General features: G+C 37.7%; 2 protein-coding genes across 7 annotated transcripts; one reads left to right on the top strand and one right to left on the bottom strand.

Annotated features, from left to right (window-relative positions):
* Positions 1-1234: 1234 nt before the first annotated feature.
* Positions 1235-14701, bottom strand: IRAK4 (interleukin 1 receptor associated kinase 4). Of its 4 annotated transcripts, none has more exons than XM_027657351.1 (12): positions 14657-14701; positions 13564-13733; positions 12329-12474; positions 11816-12013; positions 10906-11066; positions 10203-10267; positions 9840-9954; positions 8232-8341; positions 5095-5278; positions 4497-4559; positions 2839-2997; positions 1235-2729 (listed from the first exon to the last, which is right to left on the bottom strand). In XM_027657351.1, exons 2-12 carry the CDS (start codon positions 13722-13724, stop codon positions 2697-2699), a joined length of 1395 nt encoding a protein of 464 aa, XP_027513152.1. In that variant the 5' UTR covers positions 13725-13733; positions 14657-14701; the 3' UTR covers positions 1235-2696. The 4 variants fall into 4 exon arrangements, with proteins under 4 accessions (XP_027513152.1, XP_027513147.1, XP_027513159.1 ...); XM_027657346.1 differs by lacking the exon at positions 14657-14701 and adding an exon at positions 13945-14071; XM_027657358.1 differs by lacking the exons at positions 13564-13733; positions 14657-14701 and adding an exon at positions 13430-13546.
* On the top strand, positions 14143-25440 carry PUS7L (pseudouridine synthase 7 like). Of its 3 annotated transcripts, XM_027657325.1 has the most exons (9): positions 14656-14728; positions 15267-15503; positions 16170-16329; positions 17893-18088; positions 19754-19852; positions 21409-21490; positions 22834-23111; positions 24026-24079; positions 24666-25440. In XM_027657325.1, exons 2-9 carry the CDS (start codon positions 15416-15418, stop codon positions 24987-24989), a joined length of 1281 nt encoding a protein of 426 aa, XP_027513126.1. In that variant the 5' UTR covers positions 14656-14728; positions 15267-15415; the 3' UTR covers positions 24990-25440. The 3 variants fall into 3 exon arrangements, with proteins under 3 accessions (XP_027513115.1, XP_027513126.1, XP_027513136.1); XM_027657314.1 differs by having other exon boundaries at positions 14143-15503; XM_027657335.1 differs by lacking the exon at positions 14656-14728 and having other exon boundaries at positions 15375-15503; positions 16184-16329.
* Positions 25441-27943: the final 2503 nt, after the last annotated feature.

Here is a 27943-nt window from a genome sequence, read left to right on the forward strand (position 1 = left end):
CCTACCAGGTTCTATTTAAAAAAAGACAACTTTCTTTGGATCCTTAACATTTGCTTTCGTCTTGCTGTTGTTTTCTAAAGTCTTACCTGGAATTCCAATAAATCACTCTTGCTTTTTTTCATTCATTCATATGTCCTTCTAGAGGTCACTAACTCATTTTATGTTACTGTTCTCCAGATCCTTAACGTGCAAAAGGTTGGCTGTTTCACCATGGACAGTGATCCTCCAATGCCCTCCATGGCACTTCCCCCACTGAGAAAGGACATAGGCCAGCCATATTAGCCCTCCCTCTCTCCCAAGAACACCTCCCATGCGGAGCTGTCTTCACCCACCAGGAACTGTACCCAACTTCTCTCACCTCCAGTTCTATGAAACTAGATCATCCCATTACTCACAAATAGCTTGAATGACTTTAAGTTACTGATTTGCGTCCTAGAAAGCTTTACTATAGTAATTAACACAAAGAATTATGGATTCTAGGATAATTTAATGTTTTTGCAGGGAACAAAGGAAACAGAAGTTGACTACTCTTATCCCGTTTGTGTCTATAGGTGCTGGCTTTACTGTATGAAGACCTCAAAAAAAACCCTGAGGTGGGAAAGGGAAGTTCCTTCTCCTTGCCCCATATGTATTTAAAACAAAATATAGTTGCCACATAGGTTAACTAGTTTTACCTAATTAACGCTTCACATTTTCATTCCTCACTAGAATAATATTAAACAAGTTCAAAACTTTTTTTTTTTAATAGTATGAAATGGTAGCTGACATGCTTCATTTTCAGTGAAGGAAGGAAAACTACTGCTAAAACCTCGCTGCTGAGAGCAGCACTGCAAATAGTCTCGGTCTAGTATGATGGAACAGGAACTCACATGCTTGTAGCTGAGATTTTCCTAATAGTTAAGAATATCACAGTTGGTGCATGAAAAAAATGTTCTACCACACCAGAAGTGAACAGAGCTGACGGGGGAGTTACTACAGCAAACACATTTCAGGACAAGACTACAGAGGTATTGCAGCTCCAGGGAATAGTAAAAGCAGACGTGATCTAATAAGAAACCTTCATATAACAGCTGGAGATGTTTAAAACTGAAAAATGCTTTCAGATTTTACTGTGATTTACCTTTATAGCAGCTTTTTTCTCCACAAGCCCTGGTTCAGAGCTGTACAGCTTTATTCCATTAAGTGAGGTTAGCATAATATTATTAACAGAAATGCAAGCAACAGAATATGATGATTATTTCCAAGGCTCAGAAGTTTTAATAGCAGAAAGAATCATCTCCAGTGATGCAGAGTTTTTATTTATGTTAACAGCTTTTTACAATGTATACTCAATAATGCTAGAAGCAGTTTAGGTGGATCCCTTTTTCCACATTAAGATATCAGTTTGAAAAGGCATTACAAAATGAGTTAATAGCCAGAAATCTCATTATATAAATACATTAGAAATCAAATGCTTTCTACAAAGAGATATATATCCCTGAATACAGTCACATCTTTGATAATCATGGAATTTCAAATTTAATTGTAGGCCAGACTATTTTCCTATCCCTGAGCTGCCAAGAAAGTCCATGAGGTGCAAAATGGATTTATATAAAATACTATCTTTTATTTCAATTGTAGAATTTTCATACTTGGTCCAAAGTATCTGGAATCTTACTAGTCACTTTCATTCCATTTTTAGTCTGCTTTGATCTGTCCATGTTCCTATTTTAAAAAGCTTTCCGTGTTACATTTTTAGAAATGTATTTTAATATTTAATTAATATGTGTGCATATGTATATTAAAAATAGCTTAATTATTTGACTAAGGAAAATGCACAATTGGTCTTAACAGCGTAATTCCAACCACTTTAACAAAAGAAATCAACTGTTTTTATAATCCATAGGGAATCCTCTCCTAAAGTACTAAAATACTCAATCCTCTCCTAAAATAGTCAAAGTAGCTAAGAGTCTTCCTATGAATAAAAATGGAATGGTTTGTCATCACAGAGTTCACTGTAAGAAAGCATTTGCAAGTGCAAATACATCTGCACTGCAAGATTATTATTTTGCTCAGGAATCACTGAAATCAAAAACAACCTAGAAAATGTCTTGCAGTATTTATTTGACTAAATACTAATGCCAAGAAGACTTTTTGAAATATAGTCACATTCACTAACACTACCAGACCATTCATGCTCCTATGGACTCTCAAGTTAAAATCCTAAATAGAAGTTTGTTCTAAATGGGTAATGCTATTGTCTTTTCCCAAAAAGACAACACTAAGCCCCATTTATAGCTATTACATGGTTTTGTCTTCAGTAGAACATCTAGTACACCTGATCAAGAAAGCAATTTGCAGAAAAAACCATTCTGCCCTGTTACAAAGTCTGCCCTTAGTAGAAGACATACTTGAAACTTGGAAATAAAAATAATAAAATCGATTCCAATATGGAAGTGCATTTAAAAAGCTGTGGAGAAGATGATGCAATTTGTTAACACAGAAGAAGTTCTCATGTGAAGGGCCCAGTGGCTAAGGATATGTGAAAGGGCTGCTCAGTTAACTGAAAGAGGACAGGCCAACAGCACAATCTTACTTGTGTCCAGAAAGTTCTGGAAAGCAGAAAAGCTGATAATGCCACATTAATTGCTAATTAAATATTTGCTACTGGTGTCTACTCCATTACAAACACCTTTGTGTATCAGAAGAAACACATGTCAAGTTTTAATCTCTTGGAGATGCTGTTGGATCTGCAAGAGAACAGAGAGAGATATAAATGACTGACACTGTAACCACACGTGAGGACACACAACACACACACACACTCAAAAAAAGCCATTTATCTGAAAGACTACATACCATCTTAATGTCTGGCCTTCTGGTTTTTTTGTCATTCAGACACCGATCAGCAATTGAATACATTTTATGAACTGAAGGTACATCCCAGTCACTCATCTTTTCATCAACATAATCCTCAATAGTTGCTTCCTCATCCTCAATTTCATCTTTTATACTTAACTACAAGAGAGTTTGAAGCAATGAGCAGATAACATTGTAAGGATCTGAATAGCCTTTAAAAATAAAAATGAACTATAAATTTTGATTTATCATTTATTTTATTGTACGTTATTTTAATTAACATCATAAAGCAATTTTCTTTAAGCTGCATTATACAGGTTTAATTTTTTCCCACTTCAAGGCTCAGTTTCCTAGTGTTGGCTGCTTTTTAAGCAAAGCATGATCAACATAAACTATTTATGTTTACCCACAAATATGCAGGCTTAAGTTTGTATAATTTTTCCTTTTTTGTCACTTTTATAAAGCTTCTTTCTCTAATGCCTTCTGTTTCTAGTCTCAGTGGCTGCTGTATCTATTCTAAAAGGAAACTTCTAGACTGAAATCAAATTTTAAATCTCACAGGTTTAGTCCAAAAGTCTCCAGTTCCAACACACTTGAAATGTGGTATCTTCATTTGCATTTGCATTTCCAGTCTGAAATTGCTGACCAACATTCAACTACCTCAAAATTTTCAAAGCTGGGGATGCCATATGACCATTCTCTTTATGCTGCCAGAAGTACTTCACAAAGATAAACTGTACTAGTCAAATCATACTTCATATTCCTTTTTAGATCCTATCTCTGAAAAAGCCTGCTTCAAAAAACCTGAGTTCTCCAAGGTCTTTACAAGCTCAACAGGATAACTATTATGCTACTCCAAAAGATATAGCTTAGAAGGACAAAAAAAATCTGTTAATAATACACAGGTATTTCTAAAGCTGTGGAAGAAAGTGATCTGCTATCAAACAGTATGGAACATAAGAATCCAGACCTCAATGCTATTTCAAACTTAGTAAATAAATTAATCTTTATGTAAAACGTATTTTAGGAAAACCTTGGATTAAAGAGTTCAGAACATAATTTTAAACTACATAAAAGACTAAATTATGAAGAGCCTTGTAAGATTTTTAATTCAAGAGAGTGAGCTGAGACATTAGTTTCCTAAGTAGTAAAAAAGAAGAGGAAATTCAACCCACCCATCACTCTGCAAAAAAGCCCTTACATTTCAAACTTCACTAACTGGGGTTAAAAACACAAAGTATTTGCAAATTATTAGTAAAATTGAAGAAGATGGAAACTGATATAGAACCATAAAGAAACAACTGAGGTGAACAGTTCAAAATGTTCTAGGGAATGAGGAATTATCAAGGTATCTGGGAGTAGGCTAATAAAGCACAATGGTATTACAATAAGAACCAGTACCAAACCAAAGAATTCCAGTATCAAATTGGAAGATGACAGCCTTGAGGGGTGAACAATCTACCAGCCAAGAGATAAAAGTTTCAGACTCACCTCTAAGACAAACAGATTATTGACATAAGTGCTGCTTTCAGAACTACATATTTTGATGACTAATTTGATTGTCTCAGAACCTGTTAACTGACTGAGTTAACTGACTTACTGTCACATAAAGTAATTCTGGAGCAGGAGGAGGGGAGGAGAAGGCAAAAAGAACATACCAGTAACTGTGGCTCTCGGTTTTCATCTACTGGAGGAAGACCCGTTATTATTTCCAGTAAGACCTAGGAAGAAAAAAAAGCCAAAGAGAAAATGAAGCACAGAATAATCCTCAGCACATATACAATTTGCAAGAAGTAGCATGACCCTCATGTAATGGATTCATTATTCTGCCAAATATTAAGTTCATGTCTTTTTTGTACTCAAGTCTAAGCAAATCCCACATGGACATTGTACTTTTGATGCTGAAATATAGTAAAACACATTAATTTTGAACCATTTTCTTGATTTTCTTTTTCAGCCTGAGTTACACTTTCGTGCAATACTAAGCAAGCAGAAACAATGTTCCACATCACTTCAAACTACATTTAGCAACAACTTGGAATATTGTTTTACTCTGGTCTTTCACATAGAAAAATCAACATATTCAAATGATTTTAGAACAATCAAAGTTTAGAAACACTATCTTAAGAAAACATCTATTGGGAAAAAGGAGAAGTATAGCCCAGAGTAGATTATTTCATTTCAGATATTCTTGATTTTGTACGCTTTTATAATTTACAAAAAAAGGTCATATACTGCTTTCCACATTCTACTTACTACTCCAAAACTGAAGATATCAGATTTAGGTGTTATCTCTCCTCGCAGAGCTTCAGGTGCCATATAGGCTGCTGTTCCAACAATTCTTTCAGTCATGATTGTCTGTGTGAATGTTACAGATGCTCTTGCAAGGCCAAAGTCAGAAATTTTGGGTATGTATGTATCAGTTAATAAGATATTTGCACTGGGGGAGAAGGGAGGGGAAAAAAAAGAAAAGAGAATTTTCCAAACCAGTACAATAATTATGTTTTGTAACAGACTAATATCTCTTTACTAACCAAATGCAAACCTGCTATTTTGACTGCCTTGAAAGCTGTTTATACATAATTCATATAGCAAATTATGTATGAGTAGTTTTGTTAGAAATTGCTCAATTTCAAAATCGATTTTTCTAAGTAAATCAAGAACTGACGGCCAAGATCCATCCATATTTTTTATTGTGTGTGCACGCATTCACACACAAAACCCCCGCTTTCTTATAAGAGACCAATATGTTGCACTTATGTTTTGGCTTTAAGAAGGACAATAGAGAACACTTAGCTCTGATCAACTTGTACTGGATCACAGCACGATTCTTACAGTCTAAATCTCTGCTCAGAACTAACAAAAGCAGTTTTTTATACCTATTATCTAATACTATGTCAACCATTACAAATTCACGTGCCAGAGGAATACTAATACTCTTATTCTTGCCTTGGAAGAAAACCAGAACACTTATTACTGCTAGAATAATATATGTGTTGTGTTTCCACTTGATCTCCAGCTTTTACTTTCCGTAAAAAAAAAAAACCAATCCTGACAAACGAGGCTCACCTCAGAGACCTTAACACTTTCATAAAATACTCAGTGGATGAATTACAGCATAAATCTACTGGGTTTTAAACTTGTAGCACTTGGAACCATTTTAAAGTCACTTAATATTTCTGTAATCCTCATTTTCTGATCCCCTTAATGGAACTGTAAGAAAACCACATAGCCTGATACAATACATAACACTTACTAAAAACTTATATTTCTAACTTCCCCTTGCTCACCAAACCTTAACAAAATTAACACAGCTGTAAGTTAGAACAGATCACTTGGTGTTAGAACTGCTGTAAATAACGCTAAATATAAGACTGCTACAAAAGGCATAAGATGCTAGTCAAGGCATCATCCACCAACTGGTTTCATATTTAAAGCTCAGCTTCTAAAAGGAAGAAATCTGAGCTTCTTTTCAAGTTGAGTAAAGTCCAAGAGCGGTCATTTTTTGGATACATCACAAAGAGCACAACAGAAGCAAGTTTTTCTGCAACTGTCAAGCTTCAAGAGAGAAACGAACTATTCCTTTGGCATAACCAAGTGAAAAAAAACTATGAACAACTGTGAGAACACCCATTCAATCATGTACCCTCTAGCCTAGAGAAGCTGTTCTAGTGCCTGTGTGGTTATGAATGGTCTCTACATGTCACAGCAAAATACAGACTGAAGTTAATCTTCTTAGATGTCTCTTCATTTAAGTTTTACCTGTAAGTGGCAGCACTATTAATAACACCAATCGAATTTACTGAACTATTCACACTACAAGTTGCAAAGTGGAATCCAAACAAAAAACCAAATGAAACCCAATTCTGTAACAAGATCAACTCACAGCAGTTAGAAGGGCAGAAGTAGTGTAGGGTAAAAAAGAGCACCCCTTCCAGTCATTACACTTCTCCAGAGGCTTAAGCAGGGAAGAAGAAAGAAACATTGTCAAAGCAGCAAGCACATACATGAGGCAGCTGAAGAAAAGGCTTGTTACTCACAAGCTGCAAGGTCCCAAAACTGAAGATGCCTATATTTAGCAGAGGTGCCAGAAGCCAGAAAGCTGTTGAAACATTCATCCATGACACCCAATCAGTCAGCTGCTGCTTCTTAACCCTCAAAAGCAGTAAGGCATTTGGGGCTTTTCTTCAAAGACTTGGACTAATTTTTAAAAAGACCAATACAATGAACTGTAGCAAGAAAGGGGAAACACAAGCAGACAACAACCCCTTCACCCCCTAAAAAAAACTCCCCAAAAAACCCAACCAAAAAAACCAACCAGAAAACACAACCAAACTCTACAACAAAATCCTCCCTTTTTTGAGCTCTGATACCCCCTAGAAAAAAAAATTCTAGTATAACAAACAGTGAACATTACCACTGAAGAATTCTGAACTTCATAAACCTGACTGAAGCAATTTTACTGTCTTCATAAAAACTAGGAGCAAATCAAAGTAGACACTGAAAAAATATTCTAGGAAAAGGAAAAAAAAGTGTGGGTTTTCATCTGAAAAATTCCCTATTTAAAAATTCATTGTTTTCCAAGAGCAGCTTATTCATTAGCAGGAGTTGTGAATGAACAGAACTTTCTGCATGTTCTTGCAGCACTCAAATAACTATCTGATAGTAACAGATTATGATACAAATTACAATTTACATTACATTTTACAAATTACATTTATAATACAAATTACAATTACAATGCAAAATCTCATGGCTGGAAAGCTGTCCAGTGGCTAAGGGAGCTGAGGTTGTTTAGCCTGGAGAAAAGGAGGCTCAGGGGAAACTTTATCACTCTACAGCTACCTGACAGGAAGTTTAGCACAGTGGAGATCAGTCTCTTCTGCCAAGTAACAAGTATTGGGACAAGAGAAAATGGCCTCAAGTTGTGTCGTGGGAGATTTAGACTGCATATTAGGAAGAATTTCTTCAACAAAAGGGCAGCCAAGCATTGGAACAGGTTGCCCAGGAAAGTGGTTGAATCACCATCCCCGGAGGTATTTAAGACCTGTAGGTGTGGCACTTAGAGACATGGTGTAGTGGAGAATGTAGCAGTGCTGTGTTAATGGCTGAACTCGATGATTTGCAAGGTCTTTTCCACCCTAAACAACTCTATGGTTCTAATAGCCTCATAATTATCTATAGAAGTCTGTACTGCTCATGTCCTTGTGGCACAGATAAGATTATGGTGATAGATGTCACTTGCAGAAAAGATTGTGCCCTTGACTGAAGCAATGCTTTTTAAAGTTTGTTCTCTCTAAAATTACTTTAATGGGGAAGAAAAAAAAAAGAAAAGAAAAAAAGAAAAAAGAAATAAAGTGAAAATGCAGCCGGCAATAGTCTGCAGCTTTTACCTTTTAATGTCTCTGTGAATATGATTATTTTCATGCAAAAAGTTGATGCCATTTGCTGTACCTTGAACAATTTTACATCTTGTATTCCAAGAAATTGGTGGTGTGTCATTCTTGATTAAGAAAAGAGAAAGGCAAGTAAAAAAGTGAAAATTATACATATACACACACACACACATATATATATATATATATGCGGTCACATAAACCAAAACAAAACTTACAAAACCCCCATAACCCAAAATGGACTTCTTGCTCTGATTTGTTGTTTTCAAGTAAATCATTAAAAATACCACTAGCATACCTTTCTTAATTGACTTGGGCAGATATACATGCATTTGTCACATTCTGTTCTTTCCCTGCATTTTGCTGTAGATTAATTCAACAGTTGCAAAAAATGTTCTTGGTTAATATTCGACTCCGACCTTACAAGATCAGCTGCCCTGCAGAGAATGTACCACACCTTCCACTTCACTCTGGCACTGATACCAGAGCCTTTAACCCAAAACAAATAGTTCAAAGCAATCCACAGCTTTTACTAACAATGAGAAGTCAATCTTCCAGTGTTTTTGGATTTACCACTTCTCAGGAGTTTAAGTTTTATTCGTGCCACTAACTAGGCCTTAGAAGTGAGGACACCTACATTTCAATACCACTTCTTAATCTTGTCAGTGGCCGAGAGAAGAGGATTACAGTATCTCACCATTCCATCACCTCCCTCACCTGCTCAAAATTTAGACAAGAAGATGACATAAGCAAGAGTCCATGCCCCAAAACACATCCAGTGAAGTCACAAAACGAAGTTATCACCAAGAACATTCAGTAAGTACATTCCTCACCTATTTGACCTTATCAGAAAAAGATTCTTTCTGATTTATAGATTCTGATTTAGATTTTTTTATTTATACTGTAAATCTGTCTCTTCTTTGTAAAGGACTGTTTAGTATAAAGCAGAGTTTTTGAACTCCTTCAACAAACTAACATGGACACTGATCTACTAGCTTAAGTCTGACTTACTATTGGTATCACTCTGTCTGTCCTTCATAGACAGAGTTGCCTTATCAAACCAAAGCAAATTATTATTTATTAAAAGCCAAGGCTAGAAGATACACCATTTGATTAAATCAGAATAAAACATTGCATTTACACAAAATAATAATTTAAAAAAATGTAATTCCCATTTATTTAGAAAGAGGTATGTAAACTATGAGCACTGTGTTATAACCACTATCACTAGAACAATGAACAAAGGGCAATTTCACAATCCAGAATCTCAAGAACTAGTGGAGAACATGCCAACATTAGAACTGTGAACAGTTCTGCAGCACCCTTTGCACTGCTTCACACAGGCACAGCAAGTCCAGCCTCCTGTGCCGCTTCAGGTACTGGTACGTGACATTGTATTTTCAGACTGATTTGATTTTAATCTATCTAAACCATTTGAATAAAATGTTATTGGAAGAATACTTGTTATCATATTTTCTTCTAAAACACAAGAGCAAGTAGCAAAACATCATTTGGCCATTACAATTCAGTACTGTTTCAGAGACATTCCAAGGATACTTATACTTTAGCAAAGGACAGTTGGAAGCTAGAAAAGATTTTACTTACCAGACAAGCAAGTCTGTCAAGCAATGAACCATTGGGCATGTATTCATACACCAGACAAGGCTGAGCACCATCACTTGAGAAACCAAGTAATTCTACTAGATTTTCATGCTGACACCTAAAGCAAAGGATAAAAAAAAAAAATCCGTTCATATATGTTCTGAAAGACACTGAACATTTGAGGAAAATAAAAAGCAGAGGGAACTTGATTCCCAATTACTTGTTTCAGCTCTACTGCTCACAGCCAAGTTTCTGTGGTGATGCTTGAAAACAAACGTAGTCATGCTGTACAAGAAACATTCTCACTTACCATGAAAATCACTAAGTTATGCTAGAAATACAGAAATTGTATAAGACTGTACTCACTTTGCCATCATGTTTATTTCTTGTTCAAATTGCTGCTTCAAGTCCTGAACACTAACATCGACCATCTACAAAAGGAAGTTTTTGACGTTAATATCACTGGACACATTGAAATGCACAGCTGTTAATTTAAAAAAAAATAGAATTGTAAACCTTTCTTTAGATGTGTTACATGTAACAACTAGTTAACTGTTTATTCAGCTCGAAAATGAAGTATCAGAACATCACTTTTAATTCCTTGGAACACAGCATTATTGGACAAATAGATCCAGTTTCAGCACAGTCACCAATCTATCATTCACTACATACTCATTATAAAATTAACTTATTCACACAAACCAATGGTTATGGAGACTAAAATTCTATGGCAATACCTATTTAGCTTGTGAATCTTACCTATATGAATCTGAAATGGAAACATCCTTAGCAACCCTTCCCTTGTGCCACTTCTCAGCAGGGAGAGCACTCTGCTCTTCCTGACAACTTGCCCAAGCCACTCAAAGGGAGCTACAGAGAAGGTGAGAATTGTTTCACATGACTGTGCCAACTCATTCGTGGGACTACAGGATAAGGTTCTCAACCCAACTATTATTTAACATGGTGACACTTTTTGAATTATATCATTCTACACTTTCCACAAGAAGCAAGAGAAGTCTATACTATAAAGTAAACTGGCATTAAAATGAAAAAAACCCAGGAAACTCACAGCAACGAGCTTCTTGACAGCCACATTTCTGCCATTGATGTAGCCTTTGAATACAATGCCAAAGCCGCCTTCTCCCAGTTTATTACCTCCAGATGATTCTGGTCGGGCATCAAAATTATTTGTAATGCTTTCCAAATCATGAAACAAAAAATTATGGAAATCTGAAAGACATATTTGACATTTAGCATAAAGCTCTGATTTCACTTAAGGAACAAGTGTATTGAATAGTTTTCTGCTTCGGTTCTATTAAAACAAAAACTTGATACCACACAAATCCTGACACAGTGCAGCTCTACTTCCAGATTTGTGATGAAGATACCAGAAAAAAAAAGGCAGATAAACAACTAGCTATGCATAATTTTCTTCACAACTAGCACTGTAGCAGCCTTCTGATTCTATATCTTGTTCATACTTGTAATACAGGTAATAGAAATTAAACATGCTGCAGATCACAGAGAGAGCCACGCTGCCTTAGATGTAGAAAATACACCTAGACCACATCATGTTTCTGGCAATAACACAAAAGTGGACCTTTAGGAAGGAATAGATCAATCACACACTCTCCTAAAGTGTCTACTTTAGTCATCTTTTCTCCAACAGTCTTAGTCATTTCTGACATATAAAATCCAGCTTTAAAACATAAGATGCTGAACAGTCTATAAAATAAGCATTGGAAAAGGGCAACAGGATTATGTGTGGCACAAAATAAATTGCAATGTAACTAACAGTCAAGTCTTCCATCACATTAGGTGACTTGTTGGCAAGGTGAAAGATGCTGTTTCCCATAAATGCACAATGATAGGAACAGAGTCATCACTCTTATGCATTGCTGTAATTTATTTCACATGGGGTGAAGGACAGATCACCAAAAAAAAAAATAGTACTTAATTCTAGCAAAATAATTGCCTACCTGTGTTACTGGACTGTGAACTGCTGGTTTTTTGACTTAAGTGGGAAGGATCTGAATGTTGCTTCTCAGTACCCTGAGCTAAAACAGGCTTTCTAGATGCTGCTTCTTTTTCCTGTACAGGTAGTTGTTTCTCATGCATAGGCAAAGTTTCCTGTGAAGAAAGAGGTAATGTAACTTCTTGTGGCATCCTTACAGGTTCTGAAAATGGAATTTAGAAAAAGTGTTAACTACATTAGAAACCAGAAAAAAAAATTGTAATATTAATGCCAGTATTTTTTAAAATTAGGAGGCATGTAAGCATCATGAGAAGGTTATATTCTGCCACCCTGTGTCAACTCCAGCACTCCTACTGAAACTTGGAACTCATTTAAATTGTTATTACAAGTAATAGAAAGTATATCCATTTTGGGTTATTTTGACCCAATCCTTTCTGATTTTTTAGTTACTATCAAGCTCTTTAGAATCTTAGAAAACTGAGAACATGGTACAAAAATGTACAAGAGTAATAGTTACCTTGAAGCAACAGGCTTGCTGGTGCTAGGAATTGATTTCTAATCAGCAGATCCACAAGATCAGCAACTGTACAGTTTGTTGTTCCCCAGTCAAAAAGCAACTCACATGTAGGACTCTTTCCCATTTGTACAAATGCCTCAAATCTCCTTAAAAGATAAATTAAGATCAACGTTAAAAAAAAAAAAGTGACCTGAAGAAAGGAAAGAGATTAAAGGCAAATTACCAAAAAAACCCACAAACAACAAAACACACAAAAACTGCCCAAAAAACTCAAACCAAACCCCACATAAAAAAAAATTCTGAATGTACTGTACAAATTCACTAATCTTCTAAAAAAGCAGCTAAAAGCCATAAAAACATTCAAAATCAGGGGAAAATATTACAAAATACGGGAAAAACTAAGGTAAACACATGCATATGTGGGTTCAGCATCTTTGTCCGGGACACATAATATACTGGCACATGGGGCTAACAGACAAGAGACAGTGGGTAAGTCAGAGCCAGATCAAATAGAAAAACTTCAGTGTTTTCTGTCCATTTAGCATTCACACTCCATTTTGAATGTTTGGAGATGGGCATTAAGCAAAAATTGGGATCTAGTATTCTGACTGATTTACTACTATTATAGAAAGACAAACAAAGATTTAATGCTAACATCACTAGAAAAGAGAGGAAACCCAAAATGATAGATATAGTATTTAAAACCTCACAATCTCTGAAAACAGCTTTGGGATTCCTTCCACACGCCCTTCAAGCAACAAGGTGTTCATAAAACACTGCAGGCATTACTTCTTAATTAAACTTGTAGATAGCCCTAGGTCTGTCTACTAACATTTGTTGGACATTTTCTTGGGAACTGTGAATTGGGAGTTATAGCCCAGTAGTCTCTTGGGCACAATGAGGTCAATCTTTACTGGTCTGTAGGATACAGTTACACAGCCAATGCTGTATTGCTAAAAATACATGTCTGTGGCTGTAACTAAGGCTAATTTCCTTAGTCAATTTTTCTTGGGCTTGTCTAAAAACTGAGCTACAGAACAATTAGGAGTAATTACTTGGAGTTCCCTCAGGAAACGGCACTGTAAGATACGAGTGCCCTACCTTTATAGCACACAAATTACAGGAAGTTACAGTAATGGGATGGAAAACGGGACGGACACCGGTACGGGATGGGCAAGGCAGTTATGTTAAACAGGTAACACACGAGGTTACGCTACATGACTTTTATGTAGGACCTTATATGCATCTGGCTGTATCTGCCTTCACCGGACGGATTTGTTATATCCATGGCGAGCCTCCTCCAGCCCTCCTGCGGGTCGATGTAGTCCGCCAGCCGCCTCACGAGCCCGTAGCTCAGGCAGCGGACGAGCGTAGAAGCCGTCACGGGCTCGCCCATCCTCAGCTCCTGGGGACACGAGTGGCGCCGTCACCTGTCGGGGTGCCACACCCGCGCCCGCCCGACAACGCCCGGCCCCGGCCTCCCGCCCGTCCTCACAGTCGCCTCCCGGCCCGCCCGCGGCCACTCCCCGCGACACGGCTCCCGTCCACCATTCCCAGTAGGCGGGAGCCCCCTCCGCCCCGCAACCGGCGGCAGGAGCCCCCTGGAGTCCCCTCACCGCCCCCGTCGGTTCCCGGCAGCGGCGCCCACACCCCACCCGGGAGCGCCTCAGCACCGCTTCCCCTTTAAGAGGGCGGCGCCATCCCCAGGCGGCGCTGACGTCACCGGCGCAGTGAGGGGAACGCGGAAGGGCTCCGATCCCACGCCGCCTCCCCATAGGCTGTTCGGGGTGCCCCGCCCCTTGGTGCGCACCACGTCGGGCAGCAGGGAGGGGGGTTCCTTCCTTTCTTCTCTTTCCCCCCGGACCTGTGTGAGTTGGTACCGTCCTTGGGACCCTTTTACCGTGGGAGGGAAGTTGTGGCGCCCCCTGGCGGCCGTACCGGAGGCTCGCGGAGCAGCGGCCCGCCCGTCCTGCCTCCTGGCCTCCATCCCTGACCCCATCCCTGCTTCCCGGCCCCTATCCCTACCTCCATCCGGCCTCCATATCCCTACCTCCTCCCGGCTTCCGTCCCTGACCCCATTCCTGCCTCCTGGCGTTTATCCCTGCCTCCGTCCTGCCTCCCGGCCTCCCTCCCTGCCTCCCTCCCTGTCTCCCGGCCCCCATCCCTGCCTGCCTGCTCTCCTCCCTCCCAGCCTTTCAGCATCCTTTCCTGTAGCAGTTGTTACTATCCGCCCTCCTCCCTCCCCGTTTCCCATCCGCTCCCGTTGCAGTGGCGGCGTGCCCGGCCGGGGGCAGGGCAGGCCCGGCCATGCTGCCCTCCTTCAGTTACCTGACCGAACACACCGGCTTCCGCGGCACCATCAAAAACTCCCCCGCCGACTTCGTAGTGACAGAAATAGAGGTGCCCGAACGCTTCCTTGGGGACAGCGGGGCTGAACTGCCTCAGAAAACCAGCGAGGCGCTGCCGGAGCAAAGCGCCCCGTGCTCCCCCCAGCCCAAACAGCGAAGAGCGGAGGCCCCCGGCCCGGGTCCCGGGACCCCGGAGCGCGACCCGGGCCGGGCAGGGGGCGGCTGTGCTGCATCCTCTGGCAAGAAACAGCGTGAGGGAGCACCTGAGCCGAAATCCGGCCTCGAGGAAGCCAAACTGGAGTCCTTACTCGGCAAACCCATGAGCGAACTGCTCAATAAGTTTGCTTGCGATCTGAAGGAAGCGTGGGGCTTGGAAAATAACCCGAGTGCTGGCACTAGGGAGCTCTCGCTAGGACCCAGGCTGGACAAGAAAAGTCGGGCTGATTTACACAGTGCTGTTAGGCAGACATTCCCCTTTTTAGTCACCGTTACAAAAGACAATGAAATGATTGTAAAAGGAAATGCTGATTACAGAGAACTTTGTCAGTTAGTGACTGAAAAGGAAACAAGTGATTTCTTTAAATTTTTAGATGCAAAGCTAGAAAATTCGACGTTTTCTTTTGAGCCTGATGGAAACAAAGAGCACAGAAAAGTAGTTCACCATTTTCTCAATAGAAAATTCGGAAAACTTTTAGAAACAAAGTCTTTTACTGTGACAGATGTCAATGATCAGCCAAATATGTCAATAGTGGTACGGTTTCGAGAAAAATGTGGGTCCAGAAAAAGGTCTGCTGGTGGTTCACAGGAAAAGCAAGATGTTTATACAGGTAAATACTACATTTTTACTGAAGATGGCAGGTATTATGCTGTTCTGTAGTAAGACAAACTGAATCATTCTTCTATGACGTGTAGGCCCGATTGACTCATTGTTTACACTGAAATAAATCATTATCAATGTAGTGTAGTTACATTACTGGAGAATGACATGGATGAACCAAGTTACTGCAGTGATTTTAAATTAACTGTTCTGTGATAATGGTTACAGTTCTTTTGGTTGTAACACTAACTGTGGTATTCTCAGTGTGTTAACTTTCCCTTGAAAGTAATTGGGTGATGTTAGGAGGTGTATCTAGATGTTGGACAAATTAGGTCAAGTATGATATATGATCTCATTCCTACAAGCAGTTGGTTTCTGATTTAGAGAATGTTTCTAGAAATACACCAGTGCATGTCTTTTGAATTGTGTTGCATTTACTCAGGTACTGTTTTTAAAGGCAGCGGGGTTTTCTGGTTGTTCTAAGTTTTGTGTACTGTGTCTTCTCTCTGTGCTGAAAAAGTCCCATTTCCTTTATTTTTGTGGGGTGGGAGGACTGTTTCTTTACAGTTCCCATGCTATTACAGTTTAAGGGGAAGAACCTGCCCATCTATCACAGCAGAACACCTGTATGATTTAGAAGTGCAAATTCCTAGTAATTTTGAGATGATTGTTTCAGCTTTCACCCTTCAGAAAGAAAATCTAGAAACACTAGAAGCAATTGGCTTGTTGGCAGCAGAACTCGATGTTCTTCCTTCAGACTTCAGTTACACTGGCATCAAAGATAAGAAGGCTATCACTTTCCAACCTATGGTTGTGAAGAAGGTGACTCCTGAGAGGTACTTCGAATCTGAGTGCATTCAGTTTAGCACATAATTTTATATGTTAATAAGTATCAATCTGGTGCAATGTTTTGAAATGTTTTTACTGATGTGTCTTCCCTTTGCCTGTATTGGAGGACAGTGAAAATGGCTTTAATATTTTGTGGCTTTAGGGAATATGCAGCTTAGCAGTGAAGTCCCCCAGTGGGGAACTTGGAGAAAAGTGTTGCCTTTCTCTGTATTTTTTGTAATGATGCAAATATACTGTGTTGTCTGGGACAGTATTCTTGCAATTCATGCTCACTTTACAATTTCTGAAATACCATCCACTACCTGGAACTGAGAAGAAGCCTATGCTACAGGATGCAACAGGTTTCCACATACTGTCAGAGTATTGTCTTGTAATCCCCAGCTTAAATGCATTATAGTGCTACAAAACTAAAGTAAATCATTACAAATGTACTTTGGACAGATGCTGTCTTTGAGTGTTAAGTATCAACTTCTGCCATATTGTCCAGTTTAGAAACATAGGACTAAATAAAGAAGATATCACCAAACCTGAGGGAAGGAAATACATTCTGAACAATGTGTTTGTAATACAATATGTGCCTTTCCATTCCTCATTTTTGTTACTTTTTGTAGCCAAATGAGTGAGTAAAAAAATATATATTAAGTTTGCCATAGTAACAGAAAAAAAAGTCCTGAGTCAAAACCATAACTTATTTCTTCCTCAGCTTTAACTTTCTAGTGGGCTTTGTTCATAGCAACAAAGTGTACTTTAGGAATGAAGAAAAATAGAATTTATGGTTTCAGGATTTATTACTAACCTAAGTATACATCAGTGGTAAAATTCGACTGCAAACTGGGCTGTAGGGCCAATTGTCCGAGAGATAATTAGCAAAACTTTGCATTAGTGCTTAAATGATGAAGCAAAATAGGTAAATGCATTCAAACCATTACTGCAACAGAAGAAATAAATAAATTTTATAAATAAACAATTTATAAAGTTATTAAAATACTGCTTAGAATGTAAGATTTTATGCTGAAACTTTCCTTTAATTTGGATTACTTATTTACACATAAGAACAAACAGGTTGATTGGATATTTTAAAGGGCACAAACTCGAACTGTCAGCTGTGTTTCCAATTACAAGCATATCAGAGAATCAACGTGCAGGGAAGTTATGTTTTGGAGGGGTTTTCGTTTGGGTTTTTTTTTTAAACAAAAATAAGGTTTTTAGAACTGTAAAGTAAATAAATGACTTGTTTTTCAAAAAAAAAAAAGTTAAAAATTCAGGGTAGTTACCTTGAGAAAGTTCAATGAATTGCTTCATTCCCATATATGTCAATATCATGTAAGTGCAAATGATGCAAACATTTAAAAAGTATTTCTGGATTATAACTAAATTTTAAGACTTCCAGCTCTGTATTTGTTTTGGTTTTCTCATAGTAGTCTGTTTTACATCCCATTTTATTTTTTAAGAGCTTTTTAATTCTAATGCAAAGGTGAAGAAGATATTTATTACAAGTTGGATAACTTTAGTAGAGGATGGTTTGTAATTTCTCCCACTTATTTATGTAGGTTGAAAGAAATTGGAAACAAAATGGAAAAAAAGGGCATGAGAATATACAACATACGTTCAACGTACCAGCACCTCAGGCTTGGTCAGCTGAAAGGCAATCACTTTGACATAATTGTGAGAGATCTCCAAAAGCACAGTCACGACTCTTCTGCAGATTTAAAAAAAAGAATATCTGAAGCAATGGAAAATGTTGAGGTAAGAAAAACCTCGTGGTTGCCAATAATGAACAGTTTTAATTCTTTGCTGCTAAAAAAAAATGCTTTTAAGGAAAATGCTTGTAATAGCACAATAATGGCAAAATTTCCTAATTTTGATGCTTCTTGTGGTTTTATGTCATTCCTGCATTATTTATGGAATCAGAAGTAAAACTGCCTTCCAAGAAGGGACCACAAGTGAATTCATTCTGTGTTATGGACTACAGACCGCAGAGTGGTGCAGCAAAAGACACGGGGAATTCAGTAGCAAATGAGTATGGATATATGAGCCATTGCTGCACAGACCTGAGGCCAAAGGGATGGGTTTCACTGCAGGATTTGAAGGGGGAAAGGATATAGTTACTCATATACACAATACATATGTCAATTGGTTGTCTTCTTTGGTCGTGTGAGGAACATGCACGGTCTGCTTGGGTGAAGAACTTTCATGGCATGAACACACATAAAATGCTCATATCAGAGAAAGAAGATCCCTTGAAAATCAATGGATTTTGATTCTGTTATCCTTAGTCCCTGAAGAAAACTCCATCATCAGGCATTCTTAAGCCACTAAGAAAAATAAAAGTAAATGAAAAGGAAAAACTGTAGGTGTTTTTTACAGCATTAATGTTCTTGCTCTATCTTTTTAAGTAATAACTATAGTACAATTTACTTTAAGAAGATTAATCCAGGAATAAAGTCTTGAATGAAAACTATCCAGTGTGCATAAGCAAAATACATTACATGTATTTTGGAAATTAATTTTATTATTGAAAAAAGCATTCAGCCAGTACTATAATGCTTTTCTCTCTCTCTGCTCCATCTGACTTGATTTGTTTTACTGTTTGGAAAATGAAAAGAAATTCCTACAATTGTGTGTCTTGCTTTATTAGATTTGCCTTACTGGTCACGTGATGAATGACGAAACAGGATGTGTATTAATCCAAACTATGGATTTTTCACCTTCCATGAAAGCAAAATTGCATATGGGACCTATGAATGTCCAAAGCAAGGTTAAATAATTTGAATTGAATAACCATTTCCGAAACAAATGCCATATGTTTTTTGCTTGTCTATACTTACTGTTTTCTCGAAAAAGGTGTTCTCATTGGGTCACGTGACTGTAGTTTTACTTCTCACACGTGCCCTAGAACTCATCAGGAGATTTAAAATCCCAATTAGCAGAAGTATTCACTCTCGGCCTTTATATTACAATAATTATAGAAATTATGTAATGTGGAAAAAATTAGTATTTTTAAGAAAAAATGTCCAGCAGTGTTTACTGTTCATTGCCTGTGCTATGCTGCATTTGCCTGAGTAGCAATTTGTAATCCAATGCATATAAAAAGCTCGATTATTTTGACTTGACCTGTAGTTGTATTTATTATAATTAACTATATAGAAATATTATTGTTTCACTTAGCTGAGTTTTTTTAATTATGCGAAGACAACAGTAGAACTTGATTGTCTTTTTAGATGTTTCTAAATTAAGTTCTAAAATATTATAATGAATCATGAGTAATGTTTTTTTGTATTATTTCTGATTAAAAAACCCTGTTTGTATGCATTTGGGATATAAATATAGACGTGTATGTTGTATGCATAGTTTTACTAATGGTACCTGGTACTTTCATGCTTTTAATGTATTTATTCTTTACCATTCTAGACAAAAGGTTTTGTAAATTACTATGGACCTCAGCGATTTGGACAAGGACAAATTGTTCAGACAGATCAAATAGGATTGGCTTTACTGAGTGAAAAAATGGTACTTCCCTTTTGTAATTTGAATAGTTACTGTCAAGACAATTTCACATTACTGTTGCAATGTCTAGGGCTAGAGTTGTCCTTCCCAGTGAACAATTTCATTTGTGAGATAAACCCACCTGTGTGCTGGAAGCAATTGCCAGATCAGTTTTGATAACGTAAGCATGAAGATCTTCATACTGAAATAAATAATCTTTTTTTAAACAGCAGGTGCAGATTTAAATAGTTCAGGAAGTGATTTTTCTGTCTGTGATTGGAACGTGATTACGATTGTCTTCATGCCACTTGGCAGGAAAGTGGTTGCATTCCATACAGGGTTTCAATACTGAAATGAAGTAGTCTTTATACAGTGTTTATTCATGGTTCTGATTGCCTCCTAACTTTGGGCTGGACCTCTTTATCCTGCTTGGGGTCTGTTTACTTCTTAAAAAAGTCACATAGGTTCATAAGAAACAATTTGCTTTTTCAATACCATGGTAATTTATCTGCTATATAGAAAAGATTGCTGCTTTCCATTATTCCTTGGCTACTTTCCCAAACTCAGTTCTGAGTGATTACCCCTGTGTAAGCTAAGGAGAGCTTATTTCTTAAGTAATAATTCATAAAAGAAATATACTTTTCAATGTATATGATACAGTACTTGGCACAGATCTAAAGATGAACCGCACACTACAAAGTCAAAAGGATACCTGAGTATCCTGTTCTTCTAATCTTGTTTTGATTCTAAGAAAAGTCAGGAAAACTTATCTTCCAAATATAAGAATCAAGATTTGGGGGCAGTCAATGAAAGTTAGTGTTGATGTATCTGACATTTTGAATTCTGGTATGCTGGCAGTTGGTACCAGGTGCCAGTCCTTGGGTAGTAATGTTTTAAATCTCTAGTCTTAACTCAGTTACTTTAATTTAAAACAGGTAGGAACTACTACTTATATTAAAAATGTGCCACTATGTGTTTGCACAGTCCAATATGGAGGAGAACAAGAACCAGATGTCACAGGTCAGTATAAGTGCAAGCAAGTTGAGTGGCTCCACTGATATTGCAAGTAGCAGAGATTACTGTAGTGTTTTCCTTGTCACAGTGTCATCTAACCTGATATAGATCAGTATTTAAAAAAAAAAAGGAAAAAAAAAAAGAAAGATGATTGTCCCTCTGTATGAGACTGTGGAAAATGTTCAGTCTAAATTTTGCATGAAGCATGCAGGAGGGAAAGAAGGACCCTTCCTGTTCAGGATAGAAGGATGACAATTTAAAGTGGAGAAGTTTTAACTGGATGATCAAGAAGAGTGACTGATTTTTCACAGAACTTTGAAAACTGTCTTGTGTCTTCTTGATGACGAAAACTTGCCTTTAATTTGAGAAAGAACACAACACATTGATCTGCGGTTCATGGCATTTTCTGTGAAAGGGAGAATTTGACTTTGCCCTTAAAGAACTGATACAATTTTGAGACCTTGCAGAGTATATTGACAGAACTGGATGCATGATTGTCTGTATAGTTGACAAATAGTTATGTTTAACTGCAAAAAAATATAAATTATTAATATTCTTCTTTAAAGGTGGAAGCCGTGAAGTTGTTCTTCACACCTGAAGATACTGATGATCCTGTAAACAATGCAAAAAGATACTTTCTTCAAACTGGTATGTCCAGTTAATTTGTCCACATATTTATTGTGAGAGAGTAAGGTGTTGCTGCACAGAGGGATACTTTTTATTTTCCCACTGCTTTATGCCACTTACACTTTATTCTGTGGAACTCCGTATAGTTGCACACTTAAAAATTTGATGAGAGTGAGACCCTAAATGTGCAAAATAGTGGAAAGTTAATGTACTTCAGGTGCAAGACAGTATAGAAGCAAACGCTGTATAGCACAGTGCTGGAAAAGACTAAGATCATTTTATCAGAGGATTTTCGGCCTCCTTCCATCTGTCTGCTTTTGGACTATAAACTTATTCTTCCTAATAAAAGAAGTATACAGGAATGTGGTACCCAACTACTACTCAGCACCTGACACATCTACTGTCTTTCTGTCTTGACCTAAAATCAATAAAATACATCAAAAGCAGAAGTAGGCTAAGTGCTCTGTTTGCCATATTTATTGCTTTTGTCATTCAAGTGAACTTTCTGTCCAAAACTAAAAATTTGGACTTGCTCTCAACTTCAAATATATTTTTTCTTTTCAAACATCCCACATCTATTAGCCTGCTTACCTATCTATCTGTAGATTGATAGAACAACTATGATATATAGCTTCAAATGACACAGATATGTTTCATTTCACAAGAAAATATAAGATGAATCATTCTTTTCTGTACATTGCTGTATGATGCACGGAAAGACATTGATGTGGACCCTGAAAGCAGCTAAATGCCTTTTCCTGAAAGCAAAAGGTAAAAGGCTATGCAAAAGGCCTCATCAGGTAATCACTTGTAATGAGAAAATACGTAAACATTAACATTCTAAATATACAACATTGGAATAATTTAGTACGAATCTGATTAATTGTATTTTCATCTTGGTTGAGGATCAGACTTCCCAGTGGCCAATGTAATTTGTGCCTTTAAAATAAAGACATTTTTTTTACCCACTGTGAAATACATATTCTCAAATGATGCAAAGTAGTGGTCTAATGTTCTTTTATAGCTTAGTTTTTACTTTGTTACCTGATCTAAAAAAACCTTAGGAGTGATGAAAGAAGTTTCTCAAAAAAAAAGGCAAACTAGACTGAATAACTGAATGACAGCTATTTTAATTTATACTGCGTGAAATAATAAAATTCATGGGACTGTTGATAGCCATTAGATGACCTTTGTCTAACACGGCATGTAGAAGGAAAGGAAATAATAACCTAATGGCTTAAGGAGGTTAGATTGACATGGTTTTTTCCTACTTGATTATTTCATCTTCTTAAGTGTATTTTTTTCTCTCAGGTAATATGTGAAAAATCAGGGATTACTTACACGGTTATTTTTGTTTATATCAGAAGATGCAAAGGGCACGCTCGTGATGCTGCCAGAATTTAAAGTTAGAGAGAAGATGTTGCTACGAGCTTTAAATCGCTATGGTGTAAATCATGAAGGCTGTACCAAAGGATGGCTCAACATTCCTCATTCCTTGCGCATATTCTATGTCCATGCTTATTGCAGTAAAATTTGGAATGAAGCAGCATCATATAGGCTGAAGATTTATGGCTTAAAAGTGGTTGAGGGTGATCTTGTACTCTCAGAAGAAAATGATGAAAGCATTTCCCTAAATGACAAGGTGAGTCTTCCCAAAGTAGTTTCTTGTAAAAAAAAAAACCACAAAAAAACCCCAAAACCAAAAAACCCCTCAGACAAAACAAAACCAAAAAACCCCAACCAACTTAATACACTTGAATGCATACTCAGACATATGCTAATGCCTTTATTTTGGTTCATTCATTAAAATATCTAATATTAGCGAAAAAGTTGAAAAACATAATGTAGCTTTTTTTGTTGTACCATAAACAGACATAGGAGCTAGACATATATTAGCTTTTATCTGTTTTGGCTGTTCATTTTATTCAAGTGGGAAGAAGGAACAGAATGTCAGAATTGATACATGTGAGAATTTATGCTCTTCTTAGGATCTGACTGGGGAAAACCTTCAGAGTGGACTCTGTGTGCCTCTTACAAATTTGAAGGCAAGAGCACTTGGAAGATAACCTCCAGTCCCTATGAAGTGGCTTCTGTTTCCACTGAAATTTTTCTTTAACAATATTTTTGAGAATAAATGTTAATAAAAGAGCAGATCAAATGAAATTAAAAGCAGAGGTATCAAATTCAGTATTGAGTTACTGAGTTTTATGTAGATATATTGCTATTTAATATAGAATGTTTTTCTTCATATTTTTGCTTTTGCTGCTGCAAAAGGAGTTGCATTGACTTAGTTAACTTCAGACTCAAAGAATATTAGTGGTAGCTAGCATCAGTAAATATTTAATGCAATACCATCTGTCAGTAAACTGATTATATTAAACATATCCTAAGATTTTTTCCATACCTGAAAGAGTTTATTGTCCTTGTAGCAGTCAAATTGCCTTAGAATCCTTTACAAGTTTGGGAATACAGTGTATAATTCCTAAAAAACAAGTATATGTTTTTACCTTTTAAAAAGTGAGTGCTTTTTTCTTAACTTCTTAAATGTCTTGTCAGGTTCATGTAGTCACTGCTTCAGAAGAGTCAGCTGGAAAGTATTCTATATACCAGGTAAGTCTGTATGAAAAATTCTGAGTTATCTCTTTATTTGATTAAAATGTTTTGTTTTAAATAAAATGTGATTAATTTAACTGGTGTATTCTTCTTCCCTACCAGGATGCATATTAAAGAAAACACACGTAAACTAATCTCCACTCTCATAACAAATTTACTTTGTAATGGAAATAAGTACAGTGTCATTTGCAGTATGGCAATATTTATCATGAAGCTGAATACTTTGAAAAAAATTTCAGTCTGCTGGCAAAAACTTTCAAAAATAGTTGACGTTCTAATTTTTGAAGGTTTCAGAGTGTGTACTTTTGTAGTCTTACATGGCAACTGAATGTCTTTATTGCTGTATCTTTCCCAACAAGCAAGGAAATTATTTTTAATATATTCCTAGTTTGTTTTAGGAATCCTGATACATTGATCATTTTTTCTGCATTAATTGAATTTGAGATACCTGCAGCACTCTGGTTTACTATTTCAGGCCCTAAAACACAAGGTTCAAAAACATTTGAAATTGTTATTACATGTATTTAAAGAAGAATGGGTGTTACTTCAAATATGTTTGTTGTTTTGGTTTTTTTCTTTGAAGGTGGTTCTTCCAATGGTGGGACATAGTATCAAGTATCCCAGTAATAAAGTTGGAGAGTGGTACCATGAAAGACTTTCTAAGGATGAACTGGAAATGTGCAAATTCAGAGTGTCACCATTACAGCTGAATATACCTGGATGCTACCGACTCATTTTGAAAAATGTTCAGAATCTGTCATATTTTTTGGAAGGTGGTGAAAAAGGGATCAAAATTGAGGACAACCATCTGAATGATTTAAAAGTCTCTCTTCATATATCATTTGACCTTGATCCTTCCTGTTATGCAACGGTCTGTCTGAGAGAAATAATGAAATGTGACTTTTAAGATTCCACTTAATGAAAGATTGCAGGAATATTGTTCAATGTTTATATTTTATGTGTAATGCCAAGAACATAAGGGAGAATAACAGGTTCAAATCATGAACAGGAAAAATGTGTAGATTGAGATTCATAGAGATTAGGAAAAAAACTCATGCAAATCCTTTGGAATACTCAAAAAACTATCCAAACTCTAAATGCAAAGCCTTGAAAGCATTGGAGTAAAGCTGTATGTTATACCAGGCAGGTCTAACAGAACTTAAAGAAACCATGAGCAGCTAGCATGAATTTCCTCTTTGGTAGATATCTGACTTGCAGAGTTAAATCCTGGAAAAGTATTTGCAGCAAACAAATGTATCTTGTTTTCCGTAGTATTTTTCTTTAATGTTTTATACTAAATGCTGTTCAAGCAATAATGTTAGAAGTTTGCAGCCTATGGGTATCTAACTGAAAAGTTATTGTACAATCTATTGCTTTATCAGACATTCAATGAATCTCCCAACTTAAGTCAATGTTAAGGATTCCAGAATTAAGTAGTGCATAGTTGTTAATGCCTTTTCCAGTAAGCTCCTCAAGATGAGGTGAGTACTTAACATCACTGAAAAACCAATAATAATAAAACCAAAACTATGTTGTATTGTTTACAGGATAAAGAGTCTATTCCTGTTACTGTGAAGCCTTATGGTAGCACAAAAAATATTAATTGAACCAACTCTGGATAAAAAAGCTTTTCTTTCTTGATTAAAAATAAAAGGCCGTTAACTGTGATAAAAATGAGTGGATTTGTGAAAGAGGGGAGAACAAAAAAACCGTAATTTACCTTGACTTTAGCAAGGTGTTCGGCAGCGTCCCACAATATTTACATTGTGAAACCAAGTTAGGACATATTGGTTTGGATGGGTGGAGAACCAGATGGGTAAAAAAGTGGATGATGAGGTTCAGAGAGTAGTGATTAACAGGTCGTCCTCTACCTGGAGTGAGTGTCACTGGGGTATCTTCTGGGCCCCATCCTGTTTAATGTCTTTGTCAGTGGCCTGGGCAAGGGAATGGAGTTCACCTTCATGCTCTGAAGGTGGCACCAAATTAAGGGATCAGATGGATATTGTGGAGGATCAGGCTGCTGTTCAGGGCAACTGAGATATGCTGAAGGAACAGGCCAGCAGGAACCATATGACATTCAGGAAGAAAAATGCAAAGTGCTGCCTGTGGGAAGGAAGCACCCATGCAGCAGCCCAGGCTGGGGAGCAGCTCTGCAGGAATGGCCCCAGGAACCTGGTGGGCAGCTGAACATGAGCCAACTATGTGCCTTGGCAACAAGAATGACCAACAGCCTCCTGGAATGTGTTAGTACGGGCACAACCAGTAGGTCAAGGGAAGGTATTACATCTCATTGCTCAGTACTTGTTGGATCACATTTAACCTCTACATTCAGTTTTGGTCCCCAGCACAAGAAAAAGATAAATAAACAACCAAGCTCAGAGGAGGACCTCTGAGCTATTACGGGACTGGAATCCTTGCCATTGAGGACATGCTGAAGGAACTGTGCCTCTTCAACATGGAGAAGATACAGCTTGGGGGGGAACCAACAACAGCTCTCCAGTATCTATGAGGAGGTTAGCAAGAAGATGAGCTGTTATGTTCCACTCTGCAAGGCAGAAGTAGCTTTTTTTCTGCTAATAAATCCCTTGGCATGAATTAAAGTAAATCTAAACCAGATAATCAGTGTTTACAGATATAGATATATATATATATATATATATATAAACTATATATAAAATAAACCCTATATATATATACATATATATATAGGGTTTATTTTAGAACAATTTGATTGCAAAGGAAAACCGGTATGTAGCTGTTTGGTTGATACTTTTATACTGCCATATTACTATATATATCACCCAAAAAATGTGTAAGGGTGAGAGAGAGTGAGAGAGAAAGAATGAAAGTTCCTATTCACCACCCGGAGGTCTCCTCTGGTGGTTTTTGGTAGTGTCTTGGTCCATCAGGGAGTGATGGGGGAAGAAGCCTGCAAAACATGAAGTCTGGTGGGTTTATATACCGTCAGAAACCCTCCCTGCATGGGGGGTGGGGGGGCTGCTGTTTTTGCACAGTCATGCTGGCTTTGAAGGAATGAGTCAGAGGCTGGAGGTGCTGGCTTTTCCACACTCATTTACGCTGGAGAAGGGTGGTGTGTGTGCTTCAGAGGCATGTCCTGCTAAAAGCGGGGCCTTCTCTGGGGTAGTGGTGAGTGTGTGCACTGAGGGCCTTTTTTGACATAGTCTGGCTCTTAGGAGATACGCATCACACACCTAGAGTCACACCTAAAGACTTGCCCCCAGGCCTCCACAAAGTTAACAGTTTGTAGGCTATGGTCTCCTCCCCTTAGCCTTTGTCTTCACTCTCCTGGCAGGAGGCTTCTTTGCACAGCTTGCTACAGCAACAATGTTTTAAGGCAATTCAAAAATCCAGTTCCTCACAGGAGAATAAGAGACAATGAGCATAAAGCGAAATGAGATTCAGATTGCTTAAAAGGAAAGACTTTTTCCCTAGGAGGACAGTCAGGCAGTGGAACAGGCTGTGTAGCCTCCATCTAAGGAGATTTTTAAGACCAAATGGGACAAATCTCTGAGTAACTGTCCTGGTCTCAGCTAGGGTGGGATTAATTTCTTCTCAGTAGCTGTTCAGTGCTGTGTTTTGGGTTTGGGTTTTTTCTAAGTTGTGTTTATCTTAAGAACTTTTTTCTTGACTTATAGACTGTCTGTGAGGAGGTATGCAAAAGAAACGGGACGGGGGGTGGTGGGGGGGGGTGGTGGGGGAGCATAGCTAAGACGGGTGACCCAAATTGACCAAAGGGGTATTCCACGCCATAGAACACCATGCCCAGTATACAAACTGGTGGGAGTTACCCAGAAGGGAAACTGAACTGAGCTTGGGAAGGGGTGTCTGGCACTGGACAGC

This window comes from Corapipo altera, unplaced genomic scaffold (assembly GCF_003945725.1).
Source record: "Corapipo altera isolate COAL_440 unplaced genomic scaffold, ASM394572v1 1, whole genome shotgun sequence".
Lineage (NCBI taxonomy): Eukaryota > Metazoa > Chordata > Aves > Passeriformes > Pipridae > Corapipo > Corapipo altera.

Excerpts from the sequence above, each read along its gene's own strand:
- IRAK4 (XM_027657351.1), bottom strand. The coding sequence starts at position 13,724 with ATGGGCGAGCCCGTGACGGCTTCTACGCTCGTCCGCTGCCTGAGCTAC. Across the intron at positions 12,475-13,563 it reads TACAGCCAGATGCATATAAG|GAGATTTGAGGCATTTGTAC; the intron begins GTCCTACATAAA and ends TTATCTTTTAAG. Across the intron at positions 2,730-2,838 it reads GAAGGCCAGACATTAAGATG|ATCCAACAGCATCTCCAAGA; the intron begins GTATGTAGTCTT and ends GTTCTCTTGCAG.
- PUS7L (XM_027657314.1), top strand. The coding sequence starts at position 14,636 with ATGCTGCCCTCCTTCAGTTACCTGACCGAACACACCGGCTTCCGCGGC. Across the intron at positions 16,330-17,892 it reads AAGAAGGTGACTCCTGAGAG|GTTGAAAGAAATTGGAAACA; the intron begins GTACTTCGAATC and ends TTATTTATGTAG. Across the intron at positions 24,080-24,665 it reads GAAAGTATTCTATATACCAG|GTGGTTCTTCCAATGGTGGG; the intron begins GTAAGTCTGTAT and ends TTTTCTTTGAAG.